Consider the following 22,775-nt stretch of genomic DNA (forward strand, 5'->3'; position numbering starts at 1 on the left):
GCAGTGGATTACTAAGACAGGCGTCTGATTCGAAATCGCTCAGAGCTGAACTGCATGTTCAAAAACACCACATCCAGCAAGGCCCCCTGGAGCCATACCATCCATGTCAGCATGCAACTGAGGGGGCTAGGTTCTAGAAGGTTCTCCTCCTGTCAGAATCTCTCTGAAAATAGAAAACGAGCACACCCAGGAGGAGATGAGGTTAACCTGAAACCTATAAACTAGTTTTCCATTAGCAGGGAGAGGTTTTATTTGGGGGGGTTAATGAAGAAGAATTCAAAATGTGAGAACTCCCCTGCAGTCTGACATGGTACACTCTGCATTTTGTGGGACATTTCTAAACAAGCACTGCTGCCCCAGAGGTGGCATTTTTGGCCCACGAAGGGCCAAGGCAGATTTGACATTAGTCATGTGGCAAGCCGTGGCGTGGGTGATATTTGAAAATAAACATAAATATTCACTGGGCCAGATAAGGACTATGGCAATGGCTTTGAGTGGAACTGCCCTGCTCCCCACGTGTCTGCAATGGGAGGGAAGCACCCACTGGTTGCTGGGCTTTCGTCCCACTGCAGAGAGCAGGTCCTCAGGGCACCTGATTCCAGTGGAGATGGCGGCAGCAGCTCCTTCTCCACAGCCTCGATCATCCTCCGACACCCCCCTTCCTACTAATAGCTATTTATGATTTTTTAAAACATCATGCACACCAGGACAAAGTGTACGACCAACGTCACCTCTAGTTGTCGTCCTTATTTGAAGCCCAGAAGAGCGTTGTTTGCTCTGGTTTTCTTTTATTGCCAGATACAAATGAACTGAATTAATAATCCAGTCCTATGTGCAAAGGCTGGGAGAATGGCAGAGTGGCTGGTCACAGTCATGAGCTAGCAGTAGTTCAGAATTCTATTTTCTGGCGCATGTTGAAACAGGGCGACTGGACACCACAGTCTCTGTTTTCTAGTCTTGGGTACATTCGTATCACAAGTTTTGAGGTAAGAGAGGAGCAAAATCTGCGGCTTTCCTGATGGCTCGATGTGGAAGCATTCCCTTTCCTAGCGCCCCTAAAGCAGATTCCTGGCTGCTGCAAATATTGCTTGATAATACTGTGCTGATATGTGAGCTTTGACACGTTGCTTGCTCCCCGCTGATATGGCAATCTTTTAAAAAGGTGTCATTATCAACACACCAATTTAACGTGGCCTTGGTCCACAATGAGTGTCTTTGGAAGCTAGAGCAGCAGGAACTTTTGGACGCAGCGATTCGATTTACTGCTACCCAAGTGTCCTGGAGCGCCGAGATAATCCTTGAAATCTGAGGGCTGATCCGGTTAGTCTCTTACACGTGCTGCCAGGCTCAGGCAGCTCTCTGACAGCGGCAAGGGATGGGGTTGGGGCCTGTGGCAGGAAAGTTCTGCCTGTGGAGCCACACACAAGGTGGGGAAGACGGACGGACAAGGAAGAAGATGCAGCAGATGAACAGATTGTGCCCTGAGAATTGACTCAATTTTTCCAGGTACCTAAGAATGAAAACTTCAGGGTTGTTGTTGTTTGTGTGTGTATCTGTGTGTTTTGGAATACAGTCGAACTTAATCCATTCCGGGAGTCGAAACGGTTCAAAAACCAAGGTGCGGCTTCTGATTGGCTGCAGGAACTTCCTGTAGCCAATTGGAAGCTGCGGAAGCCACGACAGACGTTTGGCTTCCGAAAAGCATTTGCAAACCGGAACACTCACTTCCGGGTTTGCGGCGTTCGGGAGCCAAAACGTCCGAGTACCAAGGCGTTTGAGAACCAAGGCACGACTGTACTTGCAACGAATGCTACTCTTGGAAACCATGTCTGTTTTCCCCAAGGTTTCCCATTGCCAGATATGAAAAGGGAGTGTCTGTCAGTTTCGCGAGGTGTACCGTTCACCATTCCCTTTCCACAGGCAATGAGGGGGAACCTGAACCCGGACCCTACCCCTGCGTGCAACGGAGTAAGTTCCAAACAGCTGTGCGCTAGATCGCGGCCCTCGCTAGTGCCTAGTACTCCAGCATTAATGCTTCTGCCTATTCCCCCCCTCCCTTTCAGGTATCTCTCCTGTCCTAGCACTTTAAACAACGGCCCGTTTAGAGATGACTGCCCAATTCGTGGCCGGGTCCTTTCCCACGCTGAGACGGGAAAAGAGCTCCACGAACCATTTCTTCCCTCAGGGTTAACCATTAATATGAAGGGGGAAATCGCCGGGGTGGGCAGGAATTACACGTTTTGGACCATGGTGGAGGGGAAGGGGAGAGGAGGTGCGGTTACGAGACACCCGGTTGAAGCCCAGAATCTCTGGAAATTCTGGGCAGAACCCTGGTGTCCAGCAAATGAGTAAAAATGGATGAGAAAGATGATGCTGAACAACAAACTTAGATTTGCTGACCCGATAAAGTTGTTTTTATCTATAGGTAGCTGGAACATGTGCTGTTATATCCACTGCATGTACAATTTTTAAATTATTATTATAATATTATTATTATTATTTTTGCTTTAATTTACAACCCAAGCGTGCCCCCAATGGAGGAGGCCAGTACTATACCGAGAACCACACAACAAATTATAATCATAATTTTCTTCTACATTACCCAAGAAAATCCACGGAGCAATACGGAAAAGGAGAGAGAGGAGGGAGGGGAGGAAAGAAAGACAAGCGAGCATTAGTAACAGGCTGTTGTAGGCGAGGCGTTGAGTCTCAAACTGCAGGCCGCCATGTTGTGCACTCCTGCACAGTACACAATCGAAGCAACACATTTTCAGAAAGATATGAGTGGCTGTGATGCACGGGAAGCCCACAAACCTCAAAGGAACTGACCATGGGCTGTAGACCCACAAAACCACCCTTCCCTGATCTGTCATCCTCCAGCTGCTTTGGACTACAACACCCAGGCTGGCTGTGGCTGATGGGAGTTGTAGTCCGAAATCATCAGGTTCGGAAAGTCCTATACCAGACCATGAATGTAAGTTTGAGTGGCAGCCGCCAGAGAATGGACCAGGGCAGAGCTATCCATCACAAATGGTGTTTGACCAACACAGCAACCAAGAAGTAGACTCCCTCCCTCCCTTCCTCTCTTTGAATGCCTCCTCAAAATCTTTAATTTCCATCTTGGCCTTTGGCCATCCTGGCTGTGGCGCAATGGGTCAGTGCGTCTGGCTATTAACCAGAAGGTTGGTGGTTTGCGCCCGCCCAAGGATGGCTGTGGACAGGATTCCTGCATTGCAAGGAGATGGAATAGATGACCCTCAGGGTCCCTTCAATTCTATGACTATCCCCTTTGTCCTCATTCCCAACCACCATCAGTTTTTCAGTACTTGCCCACTGCGTTCATAGGCCAGCCTCCCCTCTCTCTGCACTTGTCAGCTTTCCCCTTGCCTACTTTAGAACGGAAGTTCGTTCCCACCTCTCAGGCTCTGTAAGATGCCACCAACGCTGATGACTTGGTATCAGACATGGGCCTGGGAAGGGCGGGGAGGATCTGGCTGGTGAGCAAATTCCTTATCTCCCTCACTCTGCATAGGACAAGTTTTATGGATGGGTGGGGCTGCCCACTTGTCAATCACCTGATACAACAATGATGTCAGCTGACCTCTTTTTACCCACATGGTCTGAAACCAAGCTGTGCAGGCAAAGGCATGAGGCTGTGATTGCTGAGGTTTGCAAAGCATCACCAACACAACTACTAGGCAAGCCTTGGCGATTGGCCAGTTGGTACCTCCAGTCTCAACACTGCCTGTAACCCCACCTTTTCAGACTTTGTTGTCTAAGACATCTGGAGGGCAGCAGGTCGCTGAAGCCTGTTGTGATCCACAGGCTGACATTTCTGATAAATGTGTGATTTAGGTTGAGTACACAGATTTTAATCAAGGGCTCCTTGCAAAAGCCCTTGTTGATAGCCTTATTGTAAAAGGACCGTATTCACAGATTCCTTTAAAAACAACCTTAATCCCAGTTCTGTCCCTATGATAATTGTTAATTGTTTTAATTCTCCATTGTCTGTGTGCATAAAATTTTGATTGCATATAAAAATGCCTCCAAGGAAGGTCATTCAAGTTGCAGGATGCAAGGGAGAGGACTTTCCTAATGCTGGCCACAAATTTATAAAACTCTTCTCCTGTTTATACATGACCAGCCCTTTCTATTCAGGTTTCTAAATGAGCTTTTTCTTCTTGTAAAAAAAACTTACTCATTCCAACATGCGTTTCCTTGATGATTTCAGGTTGATGCTGTGGAAATGTATTTTTAAATCTTTCGGCCGAGAGCTATAATAAGCTCTTAACTGCTGTCAGTTTGTGGTGTTTAAAATAGTTGCTCGATTTTATAACCAGTTATGTTATGTACTGTCAGATGACTTGCAAGAGAGGCAACCTAACAATATTATAAGGAATAAATAAGGAACAGAGGGGAAAGAAAGCCATTTGGTTCAGTTACCACAGGTGTGGGGAAGCTATCAAAATTTAATTTGAAAAACCAAATAAATAAATTTCAGGCTGAGGGCCACATTTCCTCATAGACAGGCTTCTGGGGGCCACCCGCCAGCAATGGGGGGGCCAGAGGCAGAAGTGGGAGGAGCAAGACCTACGACTCTTACCTGTCTACAATCGCCTACATGCCACAAGCCAGAGTTTTCTACACAACATGCACAAACAACTCCCTCCCTCCAGGGAAGCAAGAAACAATTGTCGCAGTTCAATGACACATTCCAGGCTGGCAGAAGCAGTCAAGGAGAGACTGATGCATGGCCAGTGAGGGGCATAGTGGCCTTGCAAGACTCCTGAGGGCCAGGACAGATAGGCCTGGAGGGAATTCTCCACCCTTGAGTTACCATTGTTTCCATTTAAAAGGGTTTCGGTTAGTATGGCTGTGAAACTCCTTCTTCTGAAGTGTTGGAGTCAGAGGAGATAGTACCAAAAGAGAAGAAGAAAAGGTCTGGTTCCAAGTACGGCAGTTTCACTTCGGTTCAAAATTATAGCCATACCTTGGAAGTCGAACAGAATCTGTTCCGGAAGTCCGTTTGACTTCCAAAACCAAATCATGGCTTCTGATTGGCTGCAGGAAGCTCCTGCAGCCAATCAGAAGCCACGGAAGCTCCATCAGACGTTTGGGTTCCAAAAGAACGTTCGAAAACCGGAATAGTCTCTTCTGGGTTTGCGGTGTTTGGGACCCAAAACATCCGAGTTCCAAGGCGTTTGGGATCCAAGGTACGACTGTATGTGGCAAATATGCCACAGAAGCCACTGCATCCATTTATTTTTCGCTCCCAAACCAACATTAAGAATCTGGAATCCATAGGTAATTTCCTAATTGTGGAGATTTTCTCTTAGATCTCGCCTTCTTCTGAACTTGGCTTGACTCCTCAGTTTTCTGATCTCAGCCCTGCCTTCTCCAACACATTTTACTCATTCCAGGTTCTTGACTGCCTCTTGCACCTAGAGGGAAACATTAGCCCCTTTCTGCCTTCCTTGCCCCATGTCCCAACCTCTCCTACTTACCCTCCGAGCCTTGCTCTGGTATTTTACAGCTTTCTTGGTGTCAGAGACGGCTCTTTCCACGTAATCAACGGAGTGCTCGACATTGTATTCAATGCGGTCAATCATCTCCCCCTGAAATGGTAGAAAGTGGCGACTTGTGAAGCTAAGGCGAGTTAATTGGTCAATGGCTATGGCTGATAATCTGATCATCCTGACCCTTTCCTCTAAGGTTAACATATCCACAACAACCCTGCGAGGCTCAGGACAACAACTAGCCAGAAACAATTCAATGAGTTTTTATGGCTCCATGGGTTTTGAACCCAAGTCTTTCCCAGTTCAAGTCCAACCCTCTGCGCTCATTGATTTGGTTTGTACATGTTTCATGTGAAGCAGTCCACACACAAAATAACTCCCAGCCAAGCTTTAACTTGAGCAAAGGGATACAAACATTTCTTGGTTGGGGGCAGGGGAGGTTGGCTGTCAGAGCTCAGCTTGGAAAATGTGCTTCTGAACATGTACAAAGTTTTCTTTCTCAGCAAAGAGGAGCTTCAGGATCCACTACTCACCTGAGAATACAGGGCAAGGTGAGAGAGGGAGAGGGGGGGGGGAGTTTCCAGGTAACTGAGCCCTGAGACTTCTCATTTTAGAATTTCAGAATTACAGATACTGAAGCTATTATACTGAATCACGGTGATCCCTCTGCGCTGACTTCTGAGGGGTGTGTGTGATGAATTCTGTAGTCCCCAATGAAACTATTTTATTTATTTACTTATAAGCAGGACCTAGAACTGCTGTGTGGAGTGCTCCTGTTCAAGATTCCAGATTTTTATTTTTGCCTTTTTTATGATCACTGCCAGCCATTTTGCTTCTGATGGTGGTAGTACCCACGGAAGAACCTCAGATGGAGATCTCAGAAACGCAGGTGGGTCAATGCTGGAGAATGTACCGGGGTCCTAAGCCATGCAGGGTGTTAAAGGTAAGGCATAGGGAGCCACTGGAATTGGGTTCCAAGCGGGGTATGATATGATCCCAACTCCTGGTCCCACTTTGTTGTCTAGCAGCTACATCTTCAAGGACAGCTCCACATTGACCCTGCGGCCGTACCTGGCTCTCCACCAACATAGCCATGTCCACGAACATGTCATGAAGCTCCCGGATGCTGGTTTCCAGTTTGATAATCTCGTTGTGCCGGGTTTCGATCTCGTTCAGGGCCTGCTTCGTCATCTGTGAGTCCATTTTGATCTGAAGGAAACAACATGAGTCAAGACAAAAGAAAGACAGAAAGACAGACAGAATTCTGCACTAAGGAAAACTCCTGCGCTCCAATGCCCCCACAACCCTCTGGGGAAGCCTCCACCCCACATTTTGAATAAACACTGTAAACTGACAAGCAGTGATACAGATTGAAAGACAGAACCACATAGACTTGTTAAATGTGGCTGTTGTCCTAGGAACCACAGCTTCTGTTGTTGTTGTTGTTAAAGGTTGTATACCACCCTATACCTGTAGGTCTCAGGGTGGTTCACAACATAAAGTTACAATATAAAAGCAAAAAGTACATGATAGAAATAATTAAAACAATTAACAGTACTATAATGTATACATACTAATAAAAAGTACACTCCCAACAAAAGCCCCTAAACAATACCCCAGTCCACAAATACAAATTAACATACAACATTTGAAAACAATTTAAAAGAACCCCACCCCCAAATTAAACAGCGCCCACCCAAGTTAGAGCCCCATCCCTGTTAGAACAATGGACCAAAGAGGTTAAGAGGAGGAACCCGGAGAGCCTGCTTCTTATATGTTAAGAAATGTTGGCAAACTTCTATTCCCTATGACTATGAAGGGAAGCAGGAAAGAACAGGGCATTGTAATATCAGTGGTTGGGGTTTCAGCATCCTGCCTGACATTCTGCCCCTCCTTGAACCTGCTTACTTCAATCCCAGCCTGACCCATAAATTCCAAGGACCCCCAGAGCAGTTTCCTAGCAGAGCACCCCAACCCTGTCATTTCCTAAGCTTGGAACCACAAGACGGCCATGTCTGACATGCTTGCGAGTGCTTCTGGGATACGTACGTCATCGGTGAAGATTGCCAACTTTCCGCTCTCCAGCATGTCTTCTAGCTCCTCGTTAGTTGTTGTCCTGCCAGCTGCAAAAGGGAAGACCGGAGCCATGATTAATGGCCACACTTTATAATACACATTATAATACATCGCCTTATTGCTTCAACAAAGCATTCGCACCTTGGCCTCCCGATGAGGAAACTGGCATATTGTTTGTTTTGATCTCCTTGTTTCCAGTTCATGTAAAAGTGAGCAGGCTCCCTTCCACCAGTGAGGCGCACAACTACTGGCAAGAGGGTGGCAGGAGAATGTGCTTTTAGGACAGCCCAGTGGTGTAGCGTGGGTTGCTAGCAGCTGGGGTCGTGTGGAAGGGAGGGAAACGGACTGAGTATGGATGTGCATTCAACTGCCTAATGGCGTCCGTGTCACTCAGGAGATCGCAGTCTCAGAAGCCATCCCAGTTTCTGATTTGACCCCAGAATGTCCCTATTTTCATGGGAGAAATGTTGAAGGGTATGGACTTATGTCACTCCTGAGCCAAGGAGATAAGTAGCTATGCAACCTTTAGAAGACATCTGAAAGCAGCCCTGTATAGGGAAGTTTTTAGGGCAACCCAGTTAGATGGGTGGAGTATAGATAATGAAATAAGAAGAAGAAGAAGAAGAAGAAGAAGAAGAAGAAGAAGAAGAAGAAGAAGAAGAAGAAGAAGAAGAAGAATTGAATAGGATGAAAGCACCTAGCTATAGACAGCAGCTCTGCCTTTTAAAAACTCACAGTGGCTACTCGCCCCTATGAGGCAAAGGCAACTGCTACAAAAAAACAGCCGCAATGAAGTATGACTGAGGATGGGTTGGTGTGTGGCGGCTCCTCGCACTTCAGGTTGTAATAGTGCCAGCATTCACAACTCAAAATCCCGCATGACCAAAAGTTGCAACATTGGAAGACTGAACTTGGAGAACATTTGCAAGACTTTGGAGTTAAGGAAGCCTTTAGCTCTGGTGGGAATGTGAAACAGGTTGATGATTATTTTTGGAACAACTACCTTTTGTATTATAAATTAAACATTGGAGAGTGGATTACCGGGGAATGGGACAACCTGATAAAAGAAAATGGAGAATATTACTGTATGGAACTCCCCGGAGATTCACTCCCCAAGGAGAAAGAGAAGAAAATATGCAAGAATCCAACAAGGGATAAGGATGTGTGCAAGTATAAACAGGAACAAGAAAACCTGCAGAGGGGGCATAGAAGGGACCTGAGAGCCTCAGATATTAGAACACCCGATTGATGGACAGGGTACAATGGTGTAAGGACTGACATTATCCAAAACCAGGAAGAAGGGACGTTGGATAAAACCAGAATGAGAATTTCTCTTTTACATATCATTTTATTTTTGGAATTAGTGTAATACTAATGAAATACTAAAATGTGCTGGAAAGGAATTAATTGGCTTTAGCAGAAAGGTTTGAAGGAGTCAAGTTTAAATATGGTTTAAATTTCAAAATTTTAATGTTTCGAAGGTAAGATAAGGTTAAAGAAATTAATGGTAAACTGAATTGTAAAAATTTCAAATGTTAATGATGTTGAAATGAAATGAAGTGGTTCTAGTAACAAGGTAAAATAAGAATTTGCAAGAATGGATTGATATTAGATGAAAATCTGAAGTTATAACATATGAGGATAAACAATTAAGGGTAAATTAAGAGGGTATGAATTTGCTGAACCAACTTTTAAATGGAATACAAAAAAGGGAGGTGAGAGGAAGTCAGGAAAATAAGTAAATGAACGGTAAGAAACTGAAAAGAGGGATCTTTATTTTTTATTTTTATTTTTATTTTTTTATGTTAAATTTTGGTTTTTGTATTTTTCTGGTGTGTTTTTTGTTTATTCTGTAACTTTTTTCTTGTTAAAATCTAATAAAATATCATTTAAAAAAAAATAGTGCCAGCATTCACGCCTGCTTGAGGTTGTCGTGCGAGCCCAGCCCCCTGATCTCAGATAATAAGAGGCTAGCGGCCATCACAAGGCAGTGAAGAAAAGCCACTCTGCACATGCTCGGTAGGACTCTTGTCTTCATCATGGAGACCAAAGCTATCAGTAGCTACTATATGTTCTGCCTCCACTGTTGGAGGCAAGATACCTCGGAATACTAGCTGTCAGGAATCGCAAGTGTGGAGAGTTGTCCTCAGGCCCTAACTTGGGTAAAGGTAAAGGGACCCCTGACCTTTAGTGTCAGGGAACTGACATCAGAGCGAGAGGTGGAGGCAAGGCTCCAAAGCGATGCAGGAGAGGGGACCAGCAGGGGGGAAGGAATTCAGCGTAACACCAGTAGAGAAGGGAGGGAGATGGAGGATTCGGAGAGAGGTCTCCAAGACTCTTCACCCGAGACTAGTGGAGAGAGCACGGGCCCGCCTCTGCCTACTCCTTCCTTGCGCAGAAGAGTCCCGCGCAGGGAGAGTAGGCGGAGACTTGGCGTCAAACAGCTTTTATGCTGGAAGAGGTTCAAGAAATGCCCATCGACGGATTCTGCAAGCGACTGAATGGCCACGGAGTGAGGGCTGTCAGCCAAGGCATGGTTAGCCAGGCACTCTAGCCAAAAGTGACAGCAACTTACGCACCAATAACCCCTTATAACCATTACAGCAATCCGTCAGTCACTGAAGTTACTTGTGCACAGGCAGGAGACCATGAGTCAGACTGGAGGTGCCGGCGCCGCAGAGCAAACTGCGAGTGTGCAGGATCTGCTGGAGAGGAACCAGGATTCGGAACAGCATGTAGCTCTGCTGACGGCGCAGCTGGATGAAAGGCGAGCTCAGGATGCGCAGGTCAGACCCACCCCTGTGGCAAGGAAGGTGCCTGGACTGGTACACAAGTTTGGGGGGAAGCCCCAGGACTATAACACGTTCCGAACGGAAATAGAGTACGCTTTGGAACTGCAGCACGATGACTTTGCTGATGATGCAGAGAGGGTGGCATATATCGTGGGGCATCTGCAGGATGGGGCGCGTGAATGGGTCAGGCCCCTAATGGCCACGCAGAATGCTGCCATGAGGGACGTTCAGAAGTTCCTTCAGGCTTTGGACGCGATGTATTCAAGCCAAGTAGAACAGAGTGTGAACCAGCGGGAACTGATGAGATGCAAGCAGGGGGACCTATCAGTTACAGACTATTGGTCCCGTTTTGCGATGTTAATACACCGGCTGGAATGGAACCTAAATTCCCCACCTATACAAATGCTGTTTGAGGAGGGGTTGTCCCCAGCCGTGAAGGATGAGCTCTCCCACGAGTCCCGCCCGCAATCTATGGATGAATTGACCAAAGCTGTGCTTGCGATAGGAGTCAGACAGGAAGCGCGCGCTTTGGAGAGGCGGGAAGGGAGAGGAGAGCATTGCCCTGACTACCGCATTCCTGAGATGCCAAAGCAGCCTTCCCGGTCCGTTGAGCCAATGGAAATCGATGGAGCGCGTGCGCAAGAGGTTTCAAACGCCAGCGAAGGATGCAAGAGGGAGGGAAAGGATGGCAAAGGCACCAAGAAGTGTTTCCTCTGCCAACGGCCAGGACACTTTGCCAGGGCTTGTCCACAAAGAAAGGCTTGGCAAGGGATGGTGGGAGCCGCTGGTGGTGAGGAGGAAGGGGCAGAGGAGAAGGTGCAGGGAAACGCCAATGCTTGGCTGCCCATCGGGGGGGGGGGGCACAGCAGCCAGGCCAGCAACTAATGGAAGTGCCCCAACCAGACCCCCCCAAGGCGTCAATAGCCATAGAGGTGGTGCTAGAACTCCCAAATGGACACCCAGTCAAGGTGAAGGGACTGCTGGATTCAGGCAGCTCCTGCAATTTCTTCAGCAAGGACTTCGCACTAGAGCACCAACTCCACCTACTGCCACTGGATTTTCCCCTCCAAGTCACCACGATAGATGGCAGGGAGCTGCTGGGAGGGGAGGTGACGCATCAAACCCCACCAATGAGAATGAGGGTTTCCAGGCACACGGAAACCATTGCCTTTCACGTGGCCACACTGGCGGGACCCCCAATAATATTAGGCATGAGCTGGCTAGCGCTACATGATCCAGTGGTGGCTTGGCATCAACGGACAGTCACCTTTGGGTCAGCTCACTGTTTGGAACACTGTCTAGGGGGGGGGGGAAGCCAAGGCTGAGGGTGGCCAGAGTGGCAGGAACGGTACTGAAGCCGGGAGGAGAGGTGCCGCCACAGTACGCTGACCTGCAGGAGGTCTTCAGCGAGAGGGAGGCGGACAGGCTGCCACCACATAGGCCCTTTGACTGCCAAATCAACTTACTCCCAGGGGCGCAGCTGCCAGTGGGTAAGCTGTATGCCATGTCGGACCGGGAGATGCAGGAGTTGCGGAACTTTATTGACAAGAACCTGAAAAGGGGTTTCATAAGAAATCTAAAGCAGTGGGGGGCAGCCCAGTGTTCTTTGTGGACAAAAAAACACATGAATCAGCCCAGATTGGTCGTAGACTATAGAAAGGTAAACCTTGTATCAGAATCCGTGACCTTCCCAATGCCCAGAATTGATGACATTCTAACACGGGTAAGGAATGGAAAGATCTTCACCAAGCTGGACCTCAGGGGAGCATACAATTTGATTAGGATGAGGGAAGGGGATGAATGGAAAACCACCATGTTTACCTCCCTAGGGGCCTTTGAGTACCTAGTTATGCCATTTGGATTACAGTCAGGCTCAGCCTGTTTTCAAGCCTTCATGCACCACGTGTTGGGTTCCCTGCTGTACAAGAACTGCATAGCATTTCTGGACGACGTCCTAATCTATTCGGACAATGAGAAACAGCATGTCCAGGACGTCAGGGAAGTGCTAAAGAGACTGCAGAAGCACCAGTTGTGGGTCAGGCTGGAGAAGTGCCAATTTCACGCCAGGGAAGTGGAATTTCTGGGGTACAAGTTGTCGGACAGGGGCCTAGCTATGGACCCCAGCAAGGTGCAGGCGGTGCTGGATTGGAAGACCCCCAAAACACGAAAGGATGTGCAGAGGTTCCTCGGGTTCAGCAACTTCTACCGGAAGTTCATCAAAAACTTCGCCCACTTAACCGCGCCCATCACGGATTGTCTCAGCAGCAAGAGGAAGTTCGTCTGGACTGAAAGTGCCCAACAATCCTTCGAAAGACTAAAGAAGGTGTTCGCTTCGGAGGAACAACTCCTGCACGTGGATCTGCAGAAGCCAATGAGCGTGCGCCTTTTTCTCGTGGAAGCTGAGCAAGTCGGAACAAAACTACACGGTGTATGATCGCGAACTGCTTGCAATTTATGCAGCCTTTCGGCAGTGGAGACATCTGCTAGTAGGAGCCCAGCACAAGATCCAGGTGTGCATGGACCACAGACTAATCTTGATAATTAGATTGGGAATTGTTTTTGTTGTATGTTTATATTTTGGAAAATCAAAAATTTGTTTCAGAGAGAGAGAGAGAGAGAGAGAGAGAGCCAGCCTCAGGACTCTTATGTCCTTATTGCTAATGTCATATATTTTAGCTCTTTCCTCACTAGTTACCGGATGAATGCAATTGTGGGATCATAGAACTGCAAAGTTGGAAGGGACATCAAGGGTCATTCTGACCACCCCCAGACAATACAGGAATCACAGCTAAATAATCCCTGGCAGAATGCTACCCGAAAGAATGCTACTCCTAGATCGTCAGAGAGTTCAATTTTGGGGGGGAAACGTACCTAAAAGGCCATACCTAAGGAGGGAGGGCAGGAAATATATACAAGAGAGAGAATTAACGTACTTATCTCCAGCTGCCTCTGGATACGGTCCTTGCATCGGTCTCGATATTTGGACTGGGTTGTGTTGTATTCCGTCATCACCTCCACGAACTTGCGGGAAAGGGTCGAGTGCTAGGCAGCGAAATGGGGAGTCAGTCATGTTGGGGCAGAGAGGAAGGTACCAAAGAGAGCGGACTGTACCCCTCATTCCCTCCGCTCCCCTGTTTCAATTTAAGACCCAAAACTACCGGTATTTATCACAGACCTTTGGAGTGTGTGTGTGTGTGTGTGTGTGTGTGTTTGTGTGTGTATGGGAGGGGAAATTGTTACGCAAATGATCTAAAGCTTCTGGCTGGCTACTGTGAGAACAGAATGCTGGACTGGAACGGCCATTAGCCATTGCAGGTCTCCCCCCAGGGTTTAGATGCATGGATTTAAAAACAATTTGGTCAGCTAAAAGGCCCCCCCCCCAATTAACCGGGAAGTTTAAAAAAAAAACAACATGCAATTTATTTTAAATATAAGTACACTGGGGATGAGGGTGAGGGAAGATGCAGAAGAAATAAGGCGAAATCCAATATATGTGACGATGACAAGTACCTGTGTTTTCCGGATCCGCAAGTCAGCCGAAGATCGGTTCTGCACCTCTTCCTGCTCGATTCCCTGCTCAATCGCTGTAGAGAGGACAATGGCAAAGAGATCAGGGCAGCTTTGGCGGAGAGTGAAGAGCTGTCTAGGTCAGAGCCTGGAGTTTCTGGGTTCTTCTCCTGCTGCCTCTAGTGGTGAGCTGCCAAGTTGCAGGTTCGAAGCTACCTCAGGGCTAGGACAGGAGCCAGCAACCTAAGGCCCATTGGCCACAAGCGGCCCATGGAGGTCGTTTAACCGACCCATGGACCCCCACCGCCCGCTCGGTTAGCTCCCGTGCACCACGCTAAAACAGCACGGAGCAGAGTGGGGACCACCTTCCGCAATGCTGTCCGGCTTCCCATTGGCTTGCGATGGTTTGACCTCTTTTCCGTTTTAACAGTACAAATTCTACAAACGCCCTCCATATCTCCTCAGAATCATTTCTCCTGCATATTCCCCATCCTACTCTATTCCGAACTTAAAAATGGAAAGCGTAACGCTGGTGGTCAACAAAAGAGGTTTAAAGACTGTCTTAAGGCAAATCTAAAAAAAAGTAGTATAAACACTGACAACTGGGAAACACTGGCCTGCGAGCGCTCCAGTTGGAGAAAAGCCTTCACCAAAGATGTCATGGGCTTTGAAGACACTCAAACTCAGAACGCAAGGGAGAAATGTGCTAAGAGGAAGGCACGCTTGGCAAATCCAAACCGTGATCAACTCCTGCCTGGAAACCAATGCCCCCGCTGTGTAAGAACGTGTGGATCCAGAATTGGCCTCCAAAGTCACTTACGGACTCATTGTTAAAACCGTGTTTATGGAAGACAATCTTACTCAGCTATGAGTGATCGCCAAAGTTAAAGAAAGAAAAAGAAGAATGGCACGTGTTAATTCCCACACCTCATTATACCATTCTTCTATTATATATTCTGCTTGCCCCTTCCACTTCTTGGCTATAATAATTTGTGCAGCTGTCAATAAGTTTGTGAGCAAGTCCTCCATAGCCTGCAAACCTCCCACTCCATCGTAAATGGATTACAATGCTACCTCTGGACTTTCGGTCATATATATATATATAATAACTTTATGTTGGGGAGACCCAGCTCTTACCTTTCAACTTGGAGCGCACCTTGTTGGCAGTCTTCTTGATGTCAGCTGTGAGATCCTCCAGTTCCTGCTTGGTCTCTACAAGGAAAATGCAAAAATAAATAAATGGGGCGAGTGTTTTGACAGCAGACCTGGGAATCATAGAATCATAGAGTTGGAAGAGACCACAAGGGCCATCGAATCCAACCCCCTGCAAGATGATTGAACTGTGTCCGTCCCCCCCATGCATTGTTTGCCTTCATCCTTGTGCAGGATCTAGAGAGAGAGCCTTGCGCACCCATCTTGGGCAAATTCACGCATGGCACGGGGCTTGTGCAAGCGCCATGGGACAGCATCACTAGGCGTGACCCTCTGGGTGTTCCACTCACTCTCATCTGGGTTGGGGGCAGCCAAAATGGCACTGTGCTGCTTCTTCACCAGTTCCACATCTTCCGAGAGTTTCTCAATGCATCCGCGGATCTCCTCCACCTGGGGAAAGACAGGGAGGCAAGAAGTGAGTATAGGACCTCCCTCCTGTTGTGGTTCCTTGAACGCCCACCGCTAAGTAATTGATACGGTGACCAAGGGCTGCCACGGTCAATACGGGTCCTCTATGCTGCATTTAGCCAATCGTGGAGCCACAGAACTCTTAAGCTTGGAGGAGATTCCATGAAGGAGCCACAGAGGCGGGAAAAGGAGAGAGGGATACACAGGCCTCGTTTCCACATTCCGCCATGTGCAGAGCGAGAGCATCAGGCAGGAGGGGGAAGTACCTCTGTCACCAAACATCTATGGTACACTACCAAGGTCCTTGCATTAATTTACAACACCCTGATCAACTTAGGTCCAGGGTACCTTGGGGACTGCTTGAAGCCTTATATCTCAGCTCAGCCACTGAGATAATCTGCAGTAATATTGTTAGTTGTTCCCTGAGTTGGTCAGGATCATTTCACAACAAGGAACTGAGATTTTGGTGCCATAGGGCCAGGATCGTGGAATAATCTGCCAATAGAAATACAGTGGGCGCCTTCTGTTTAATTTTTAAAAATAATTAATAATACAACTGCCCATAATATTTAACTGATTTTAAGTTTGTTTTTTTTAAAAAATGCTCTTTATGGCATGGTTTTATGTATAATTGTGTAAAACCACTCTGATATTTATTTTTTTAATGAACAACAGTATATAAATATTTTTTATAAATGAATAAAAACAAATATTTCTTTGCACTGACAGTTTTGCTACAGTTCACTGAGACTATGATCTCTTTGGCAGATTGCAATACAAAAACATGCAATATAAGAAATAAACAAAGCAGCCAATTAAAAAAGCAATAGGAATATTGAATGCAGACATGTCACAGAGCAGCTGACTGAAGCTTGGGGACTTCTGGCGGTCCATGAACTACAGTTTGGGAAACTCTGACTTAAATGTTCTCTAAATACCTTTTTGTCGGTCTGATAGAGTAGTTTTCCTCAGTTAAATGACTGTAAGGCCTCAGCATGGCCACCAGGGAGCACTGTGCTGAAGAAAGGAGTTGAAATGCGGGCCCGGAGGCAAACTACCAGGAGACGCTCTCCAAGGTCCTGAAATCTGCAGCCGACTCGCCCACGACAGACAATAGCTTTGCTGGCGCCCCTCAATCAAGCATCACAAATCCTGGGCCAGCCCTGCTTCCCTCATGCAGCGGAATCACAGTTTCAGGTTCGATGGGACAGCTGCATATTCCTCAGGGTCCCGTCCAAGTCTACAGTTCTATGATTCTATGTTGGAACAGAGTGCAGCTTTCGAACTCAGGTCTGCCTCAGTCGTGTATAAAGAGGCGTGTGAACTAAGAGGATTTGTAGGACATATGGATAAGAATCCTCACCCATTGTTTAACTCCCCCAAAGTTTCTCCCTGTGTGGTCTTTTCCTCCCGTACAGACCCACTTACAGAGCTAGAGCACTGCTGAGGGAAAATGACTTCGTAAAAGAGGTTTCAGGGCAGCAGCAACACATTTAGCAGCTCTCTTTGGGGGAGGCTGCCGGTCTAAGCAGGAGTGGGGCAGGCCCAGGTCTTAAATAGATGGGTCTTCCACTATCATATGTCGCCTGAGCCCAATGTCCACAAATTGATCCAGTGTGGCGTAGTGGTTAGAGGCCCAGACTAGGACCTGGGAGGCCTGGGTTTGAATCCCCACTCTGCCATGCAGCTCACTGGGTGACCTTGGGCCAGTCCCTGCCTGTCAGCCTAATCTATCTCTTAGGGTTGTTGTGGGGATTAAATGAGGAAGGGGAGAAACACGTATACCGCCTCAAGATGACTGGAGATTAAAGGGGGGCCACAAAAGCAATAAATAAGATTGGATCGTTAATTATGGGTCTCACTGGTAACGAACTCCCTGATGAGTGCTGAGACTGATAAGAATCCAGGCACCCACCGGAAAAGACTGCAGGAATGTTTACAATCTTGGGTCAAAGCTACGCAACAACATTTGCTAATTTTGCATGAAATGATGCAATCTGTATGCTTATTTGAGAGAGGGAGGGTGAGTGGGCTGTAGGTGGTTTTTATTTTATTTTTTTAAATAGAACTTGGAATTCAAAGGAAAGAGAGGCAAGAGCTATCTGAGGCATGGATTTCCTGCAAGCAGCCACAGCACGCTGCGGAATTGCTTCAGAGAAACGGCAAGATTTCTCCGGGGTGTAGTGTGATGATCTCAGCCACGAGTTGCGACTTGTGAACAAGACCCAACAAGCGAATGTGGATTTCACAGTTGTGGGTGGCTGCCATCCCGGTGGCATCTCTCTGCCTCCCCCCCTCCAATCCTTCCACCTCTGACGCCTGCCCATCGCAGGGGCTGCATAGAATCATTAACAAGATGCTCTTGCATACTAAAAGCCATGCTGCTTGAATATTAATGCGCTCAGCTCTCGTGCAGATCCCAGGCACGTGTCTAAGCAGGAGTTAATTCAGGGCATGGGAGCTCGTAGGCTCCATCTCCTATGCAAAAGCAGGCTGCGAAGAAGTGGGGAGGACCTGGAACAAGGGTGGCCACCTTCTCTAATCCTGGCAGCCATTTGGTTTCCGCACAGCGGTCTGGGAGCTGGAAGTATGTATTGCTGCACAAAACCAACCTCTTTACGGGTTCTCAGACTCTATAATGAAGCAAGAACCCTCCAGCATGAAAGGACCTCATTGTTCAGAGGCAAATAGGCTCAGGCACGGCTGAGGAATGACGTACCAAACCCAAAACAAGAGGAAACATTAAACTGTAGAATCTCTCCCTCCCTCACACAGACCATAGCTGCCAACATTTCCCTTTTTAAAAGGGAAATTTCCTTGTTCCGAATAGGATTCCTGGCAAGAAAAGGGAAAAGTTGACAGCTATGACACAGACACTCCTTTTGAAAACTATTTCTTTCCCTTACGCTTTGAAACCTAGGGTTGTAGCCAATGCTACTCAAGAGTAGCCCCATTGAAATGAACACAACTAAAAGGTTCGTTAATTTCAGTAAGTCTACTCTGAGCATAGGAGCCAACTCCTAGGGGCTGAGGTCCCTTTGGCCCTCCCAATAAAATATCTGAGGGGACCAGGGTCCACCAAAATTGACAGGCATTGCCATCTTGTGATTGATTATGCAGGACAGGGCTTACCTCCCCCCCCCCAATATTTTATTCAAGTTGGCACCCCTGAATCTGAGGAAATTTAAGCTGGAGATAACCCCTAAAGGGTCGTCAGCTGGTCTCCTTAAATATGTGTCTGCCCTGATCATTAAATAATGTGTTTTGAGTGAGGGGGTTTTGTTTTCAGAGGGGGTGTAAGCTTCCCTGCTCACCGTTGACTCCCTTGCAGTCTGTCTCTTTGGCCAAGGGGGAAATGCTTCAGATGAGGGGCTGTGGGGAAGAAGAAGCAGGCGGGGGGGGGGGGGAGGTTCAGCTCCCCTCCCCTCATTCCTCCTCTTTTGTTTTTGTGTAAGAGAGAGTGATTGGGTGAGGCCTAGGTTTAAAGAGGCAGGCCTGCTGCTATCGTGCCCTTTTCAGGCCTCAGAGAACTTGTTTTTAAAAAGAAATAAACGTGTTTGCTGATTGCCACATGAATGAGACAACAGTATATACCAGTACAGTCGTACCTTAGTTGACGAATGACTTGCGAGTCAAACATTTTGGCTTCCAAATGCCGCAAAGTGTGTGTTCCGGTTTGTGAATGTTCTTTTGGAACCCGAACATCTGGCACAGCTTCCACAGCTTTCGATTGGCTGCAGGAGCTTCCTGCAGCCAAGTGGAAGCCGTGCCTTGGTTTCTGAACATTTCAGAAGTCAAATGGCCTTCCAGAACAGGTTCTGTTTGGCTTCCAAGGTACGACTGTAGTAGACATCAAGTGTTGAAACAAGTGACGAGTATAGCCTGCAATATGCCAAATCAGCCATCCCAGTGCCATCCAGATGTTCTGTACTACAACTCCCATTAGTCCTGGACATGATGGGAGTTGTAGTTCAGAAAAACTGGAGGGCACCGGGTTTGCAAAGGCTAACCCATAGAGTCATGGGTTCTTAAGCTATATTTCAGTGCAACCTCCCTTAGCCATGGCTCAAGAAGTTAAGCTTCTACAGAAAAGGGAGAGGGACCCTTTGCCCTCCACATGCTGTCGGGCTTCATTTCCCATCAGTCCCAGCCAGCACAGCCAAAGGGCAAGGCTGATGGGAACTGTAGTCCAGCATCATCTGGAGTTGCCACAGGTTCTCTGCCACTGGTCAAGATCTCATGACTGTTGAGATAAGCTTCAAAATATATGGACAAAACCTGGGGGGATGTCAGAAGCCGGAAAGGAGTATGATTACTCAAGAGGTAGGACTTGGTACAATATGTAGTGCAGCCTTCACCTCCCCTAGTGTCTTCCAGCTGCTTTGGACTACAACTCCCATCAGCCCCAGGCCTTATGCGAGTTGTAGTCCAAAAAAGCAGGAAGGCACCAGGTTGGCGAACGCTGATGTAATTCAAGCAGAGCACCAGATAAATGAGAGCATAACAACAGACCAAAGAAGAGCCCACACCAAGGTCCATGCCAGGGGTGGGGGACCTGCAGCCTTCCAGATGTTAGACCACAAATATCAGCATCCCTGACCACTGACCATGCTGCTGTGACACCTTCAAGGCTGTCCTTCCTCTTACCTGTTCGAAGAACTCATCCATGAAATGGTCTCGGTCCACGTGCACCACCTCTTCCTCATCGTCGCTGTCTTTGGCCTGTCCAAGAGACAACGTTTCCACAGGTTAGGACACCCTCCTGGCTCTGTCCTCAAAGATACCCTGATGCTCTCCTCTTCTGTGTGTTTCCAAGCACACATATCACGTAGCCAATTGCCATTTCTTCACTACACAATGAAAAGTGGGGGGGGGGGAACCATTTGGGGGAAAGCAGCAAGCCTTTAACCTTTCCCAATTGCCCCTTCTCCCCTATTTAAGCAGATGCACACAGACACTCAGCAGATTCCCCCAACCAGTATTTCAGGCCCTTGTTTCTGTTGTAAATATCCATGTTCCTTCCTAGGCCTCATTCTTTTCCAGCCTCTTTCTCTCTGATTTGCCTCTTGCATTCACTTCATGATTCTTTATCTGTATTTCGGTGGAGGAGAGCAGCAGTTTCGCCCTAGCCCATACGGCATCATCAAAAGTAAATATGCTTGGGGTGAATCCCCTCTTCCTAGCTCAATTAAGAGATGTAGCCAACCGTCAGAAAGGAAGAATTACTGTATTTTTTGCTCTATAAGACTCACTTTTTCCCTCCTAGAAAGTAAGGGGAAATGTGTGTGCGTCTTATGGAGCGAATGCAGGCTGCGCAGCTATCCCAGAAGTCAGAGCAGCAAGAGGGATTGCTGCTTTCGCTGCGCAGCGATCCCTCTTGCTGTTCTGGCTTCTGAGATTCAGAATATTTTTTTCTTGTTTTCCTCCTCCAAAAACTAGGTGCGTCTTATGGTCTGGTGCGTCTTATAGAGCGAAAAATACGGTAGATAGCCCTGGTTTCTGAAAGGCGCCATTGCTATGCCTCTCCTAACATGAATCTCGTAACACGAAATCGCCATCCTCAGCAGAAAACAAGCCAAGAAAACATGACTGAAAGGGCAAGTGCGAGACTTCACACTTCACACCCTTCAGCAAAAGTTTGTTAGGGAGAAAGGGAATGACCAGGGGAGCCAGGAAAATGACACATATCCAGTGAGAAGGAAGAAATGGAGGAGTGTTTGTGGTTGCTACATGCTTTGGGTTCAATCCACCTTGTTTTTAATTCTATGGCTCAGCCCTGGAATAAGCGAAGCAATAATGAAGACTTGACTGTAACTGACCACATGCAGAGATGTCGGCTTTGCTATGGGTTAACCACAACCAGCCCCTATTCATTTATTTAAAAAATATTGCTAACCACCCTTCATCAACTGATTCCTATGGAATACACAAAATTGTGGGTAAGGCCCCTAGACATCTGGGATTAAAAACAGGGTGATCAGGGAATGCAGAGCATGCTCCCACTAGGCAAACTTGAAATGTCACAACTCGCATTTTAAAAATTAAGAACTGCCTAAAACCCCAAGAGGGAGAAGTAACAGATTAATCTTCTCAAACTGGCAACGAAATCCAGGAATCATGCCTTCCTGCTCTAAGAAGCTACACCCGTTTCCGGCTCCTAGAGCTGAGGAGAAAACTTGAGGGCCTGTTTTCCAGAAATGCATCCAGTTTCCTTTTGGATCTAAAAGGAAATCCCAGGAGACCCAGTTCCCCACACTTCCATCCCACAAGGCCTCATTTCCGTTCCAGAGCAGAAGAGTCGGGTTAGAGAACCCAAAAGAAATACCACAGACAGCTGCCTCACGCAGGGGGGGAAACTATTTGTGGACTAGACAGGCCCAGCCTCCAAGCTTCCTTTTAACTGTGTGGTCATGATGACTTGTGTTCATGATGGCATGGGGTGGTTATTCACAATCTCACTTTCATAACTGGTTTGCAGGTGCAACAGTTTGAGGGCATACATATTGCTTTGTTTCCGGTCTCATAACTTCCTCCTGAAATCCCCCAACATTTCATTATACCGCCATATTCTGGGAAGTGTGTGTTTGTTATGTCCTGCTTTGCCCCTCCAAATCATGACAATGTGACAGCACCCAGCAAAGACTAAGGTAAAGGTAAAGGTACCCCTGACCATTAGGTCCAGTCGTGGCCGACTCTGGGGTTGTGGCGCTCATCTCGCTTATTGGCCAAGGGAGCCGGCGTACAGCTTCCGGGTCATGTGGCCAGCATGACTAAGCCACTTCTGGCGAACCAGAGCAGCGCACAGAAACGCTGTTTACCTTCCCGCCAGACTGGTACCTATTTATCTACTTCCACTTTTTGGCGTGCTTTCGAACTGCTAGGTTGGCAGGAGCAGGGACCCAGCAACAGGAGCTCACCCCGCCGCGGGGATTCGAACAGCTGACCTTCTGATCGTCAAGTCCTAGGCTCTGTGGTTTAACCCACAGCGCCACCTGCGTCCCCCCAACAAAGACTACAGGACCACTAATGAATGTAACCTGCCGCATGCCATTGATGCATGAGTTGTTCATTGGTGGTGAATGGTCCAAACACCAGTCTGCTTCATTAGCGGTCTAGCAAAGACCCCCCAGCAAAGACTACAGGACCACTAATGAAGCGGACTGGTGTTTGCACAGTCTGGTATAAATTCACCACCAATGAACAACTCATGCATCAATGACATGTGGGCAGGATACATTTGCAACACACACACACACACACCCCA

At 47.5% G+C, this 22,775-nt stretch overlaps 1 protein-coding gene across 1 annotated transcript in view; it reads right to left on the minus strand.

The window, feature by feature from the left end:
* Positions 1-624: 624 nt before the first annotated feature.
* STX1B (syntaxin 1B) overlaps positions 625-22,775 on the minus strand; it is a 59,846-nt gene continuing 37,695 nt past the window's right edge. The window contains exons 2-10 of the mRNA XM_083707545.1: positions 20,159-20,233; positions 15,394-15,493; positions 15,029-15,103; positions 13,895-13,968; positions 13,318-13,426; positions 7,566-7,639; positions 6,588-6,725; positions 5,505-5,615; positions 625-2,593 (exon numbers count right to left, since the gene is read on the minus strand). Of these exons, the coding sequence (XP_083563671.1) occupies positions 2,513-2,593; positions 5,505-5,615; positions 6,588-6,725; positions 7,566-7,639; positions 13,318-13,426; positions 13,895-13,968; positions 15,029-15,103; positions 15,394-15,493; positions 20,159-20,233 (837 nt within the window). The 3' untranslated portion in view covers positions 625-2,512. The remainder of the gene's footprint in view (positions 2,594-5,504; positions 5,616-6,587; positions 6,726-7,565; positions 7,640-13,317; positions 13,427-13,894; positions 13,969-15,028; positions 15,104-15,393; positions 15,494-20,158; positions 20,234-22,775) is intronic.

The sequence above is a fragment of the Podarcis gaigeae genome (genome assembly GCF_964106915.1).
Source record: "Podarcis gaigeae genome assembly, chromosome: 13".
NCBI lineage: Eukaryota > Metazoa > Chordata > Lepidosauria > Squamata > Lacertidae > Podarcis > Podarcis gaigeae.